This window comes from Ahaetulla prasina, chromosome 7 (assembly GCF_028640845.1).
Source record: "Ahaetulla prasina isolate Xishuangbanna chromosome 7, ASM2864084v1, whole genome shotgun sequence".
In the NCBI taxonomy this organism is placed as follows: domain Eukaryota; kingdom Metazoa; phylum Chordata; class Lepidosauria; order Squamata; family Colubridae; genus Ahaetulla; species Ahaetulla prasina.
In genome coordinates, this window is record NC_080545.1 from 54,852,881 (window position 1) to 54,856,717 (window position 3,837).

Below are 3,837 nucleotides of genomic sequence, written 5' to 3' on the forward strand. Positions count from 1 at the left end.
TTTATTTATTTATTTATTTATTTATTTATTTATTTATTTATTTATTTATTTATTTATTTATTTATTTATTTATTTATTTATTTATTTATTTATTTATTTATTTATTTATTTATTTATTTATTTATTTATTTATTTATTTATTTATTTATTTATTTATTTATTTATTTATTTATTTATTTATTTATTTATTTATTTATTTATTTATTTATTTATTTATTTATTTATTTATTTATTTATTTATTTATTTATTTATTTATTTATTTATTTATTTATTTATTTATTTATTTATTTATTTATTTATTTATTTATTTATTTATTTATTTATTTATTTATTTATTTATTTATTTATTTATTTATTTATTTATTTATTTATTTATTTATTTATTTATTTATTTATTTATTTATTTATTTATTTATTTATTTATTTATTTATTTATTTATTTATTTATTTATTTATTTATTTATTTATTTATTTATTTATTTATTTATTTATTTATTTATTTATTTATTTATTTATTTATTTATTTATTTATTTATTTATTTATTTATTTATTTATTTATTTATTTATTTATTTATTTATTTATTTATTTATTTATTTATTTATTTATTTATTTATTTATTTATTTATTTATTTATTTATTTATTTATTTATTTATTTATTTATTTATTTATTTATTTATTTATTTATTTATTTATTTATTTATTTATTTATTTATTTATTTATTTATTTATTTATTTATTTATTTATTATTTAAATTTGTATACCGCCCTTCTCCCGAAGGACTCAGGGCGGTTCACAGCCAAGTAAAAATACACAATACGCTATAAATACAATTAAAATACGGTTAAAAAACTTATTAAATTGGCCACGATTAAAATTTAGGACTAAAACCCATTAAAACCCATAAACTTAAAAAACTAACCCAGTCCAGCGCAGATGAATAAGTGGGTTTTGAGCTCGCGGCGAAAGGTTCGGAGGTCCGGAAGTTGACGAAGTCCTGGGGGGAGTTCGTTCCAGAGGGCGGGAGCCCCCACAGAGAAGGCCCTTACCCTGGGTGTCGCCAGACGACACTGTCGCGCCGATGGCACCCTGAGGAGTCCCTCTCTGTGAGAGCGCACGGGTCGGTGAGAGGTATTTGGTAGCAGCAGGCGGTCCCGTAAGTAACCCGGCCCTATGCCATGGAGCGCTTTAAAGACGTTCACCAACACCTTGAAGCGCACCCGGAAGGCCACAGGTAGCCAGTGCAGCCTGCGCAGGATAGGTGTCACTCGGGAGCCACGAGGGGCTCCCTCTATCACCCGCGCAGCTGCATTCTGGACTAACGTTAGCCTCCGGATGCCCCTCAAGGGGAGCCCCATGTAGAGAGCATTGCAGTAGTCCAGACGAGACGTCACAAGGGCCTGAGTGACTGTGCACAAGGCATCCCGGTCTAGAAAGGGGCGCAACTGGCGCACCAGGCGGACCTGGTGGAAAGCTCTCCTGGAGACGGCCGTCAAGTGGTCTTCAAAAGACAGCCGTTCATCCAGGAGAACGCCCAAATTGCGCACCCTCTCCATCGGGGCCAATGACTCGCTCCCGACAGTCAGCCGCGGACTCAGCTGACTGTACCGGGATGCCGGCATCCACAGCCACTCCGTCTTGGAGGGATTGAGCTTGAGCCTGTTTCTCCACATCCAGACCCGTACGGCTTCCAAACACCGGGACAGCACTTCGATAGCTTCATTGGGGTGGCCCGGTGTGGAAAAGTACAGCTGGGTGTCATCAGCGTACAGGTGGTACCTCACACGAAGGAGGAGGAGGAGGAGGAGGAGGAGGAGGAGGAGGAGGAGGAGGAGGAGGAGGAGGAGGAGGAGGAGGAGGAGGAGGAGGAGGAGGAGGAGGAGGAGGAGGAGGAGGAGGAGGAGGAGGAGGAGGAGGAGGAGGAGGAGGAGGAGGAGGAGGAGGAGGAGGAGGAGGAGGAGGAGGAGGAGGAGGAGGAGGAGGAGGAGGAGGAGGAGGAGGAGGAGGAGGAGGAGGAGGAGGAGGAGGAGGAGGAGGAGGAGGAGGAGGAGGAGGAGGAGGAGGAGGAGGAGGAGGAGGAGGAGGAGGAGGAGGAGGAGGAGGAGGAGGAGGAGGAGGAGGAGGAGGAGGAGGAGGAGGAGGAGGAGGAGGAGGAGGAGGAGGAGGAGGAGGAGGAGGAGGAGGAGGAGGAGGAGGAGGAGGAGGAGGAGGAGGAGGAGGAGGAGGAGGAGGAGGAGGAGGAGGAGGAGGAGGAGGAGGAGGAGGAGGAGGAGGAGGAGGAGGAGGAGGAGGAGGAGGAGGAGGAGGAGGAGGAGGAGGAGGAGGAGGAGGAGGAGGAGGAGGAGGAGGAGGAGGAGGAGGAGGAGGAGGAGGAGGAGGAGGAGGAGGAGGAGGAGGAGGAGGAGGAGGAGGAGGAGGAGGAGGAGGAGGAGGAGGAGGAGGAGGAGGAGGAGGAGGAGGAGGAGGAGGAGGAGGAGGAGGAGGAGGAGGAGGAGGAGGAGGAGGAGGAGGAGGAGGAGGAGGAGGAGGAGGAGGAGGAGGAGGAGGAGGAGGAGGAGGAGGAGGAGGAGGAGGAGGAGGAGGAGGAGGAGGAGGAGGAGGAGGAGGAGGAGGAGGAGGAGGAGGAGGAGGAGGAGGAGGAGGAGGAGGAGGAGGAGGAGGAGGAGGAGGAGGAGGAGGAGGAGGAGGAGGAGGAGGAGGAGGAGGAGGAGGAGGAGGAGGAGGAGGAGGAGGAGGAGGAGGAGGAGGAGGAGGAGGAGGAGGAGGAGGAGGAGGAGGAGGAGGAGGAGGAGGAGGAGGAGGAGGAGGAGGAGGAGGAGGAGGAGGAGGAGGAGGAGGAGGAGGAGGAGGAGGAGGAGGAGGAGGAGGAGGAGGAGGAGGAGGAGGAGGAGGAGGAGGAGGAGGAGGAGGAGGAGGAGGAGGAGGAGGAGGAGGAGGAGGAGGAGGAGGAGGAGGAGGAGGAGGAGGAGGAGGAGGAGGAGGAGGAGGAGGAGGAGGAGGAGGAGGAGGAGGAGGAGGAGGAGGAGGAGGAGGAGGAGGAGGAGGAGGAGGAGGAGGAGGAGGAGGAGGAGGAGGAGGAGGAGGAGGAGGAGGAGGAGGAGGAGGAGGAGGAGGAGGAGGAGGAGGAGGAGGAGGAGGAGGAGGAGGAGGAGGAGGAGGAGGAGGAGGAGGAGGAGGAGGAGGAGGAGGAGGAGGAGGAGGAGGAGGAGGAGGAGGAGGAGGAGGAGGAGGAGGAGGAGGAGGAGGAGGAGGAGGAGGAGGAGGAGGAGGAGGAGGAGGAGGAGGAGGAGGAGGAGGAGGAGGAGGAGGAGGAGGAGGAGGAGGAGGAGGAGGAGGAGGAGGAGGAGGAGGAGGAGGAGGAGGAGGAGGAGGAGGAGGAGGAGGAGGAGGAGGAGGAGGAGGAGGAGGAGGAGGAGGAGGAGGAGGAGGAGGAGGAGGAGGAGGAGGAGGAGGAGGAGGAGGAGGAGGAGGAGGAGGAGGAGGAGGAGGAGGAGGAGGAGGAGGAGGAGGAGGAGGAGGAGGAGGAGGAGGAGGAGGAGGAGGAGGAGGAGGAGGAGGAGGAGGAGGAGGAGGAGGAGGAGGAGGAGGAGGAGGAGGAGGAGGAGGAGGAGGAGGAGGAGGAGGAGGAGGAGGAGGAGGAGGAGGAGGAGGAGGAGGAGGAGGAGGAGGAGGAGGAGGAGGAGGAGGAGGAGGAGGAGGAGGAGGAGGAGGAGGAGGAGGAGGAGGAGGAGGAGGAGGAGGAGGAGGAGGAGGAGGAGGAGGAGGAGGAGGAGGAGGAGGAGGAGGAGGAGGAGGAGGAGGAGGAGGAGGAGGAGGAGGAGGAGGAGGAGGAGGA

At 50.6% G+C, this 3,837-nt stretch overlaps 1 protein-coding gene across 1 annotated transcript; it reads right to left on the reverse strand.

Annotated features, from left to right (window-relative positions):
* Positions 1–1,787: 1,787 nt before the first annotated feature.
* On the reverse strand, positions 1,788–3,314 carry LOC131202243 (basic proline-rich protein-like; the record flags this gene model as incomplete). The annotated part of the gene is made up of 1 exon (XM_058191028.1): positions 1,788–3,314. A coding segment is annotated over one exon (1,527 nt), but the record flags the coding sequence as incomplete, so codon positions are not given.
* Positions 3,315–3,837: the final 523 nt, after the last annotated feature.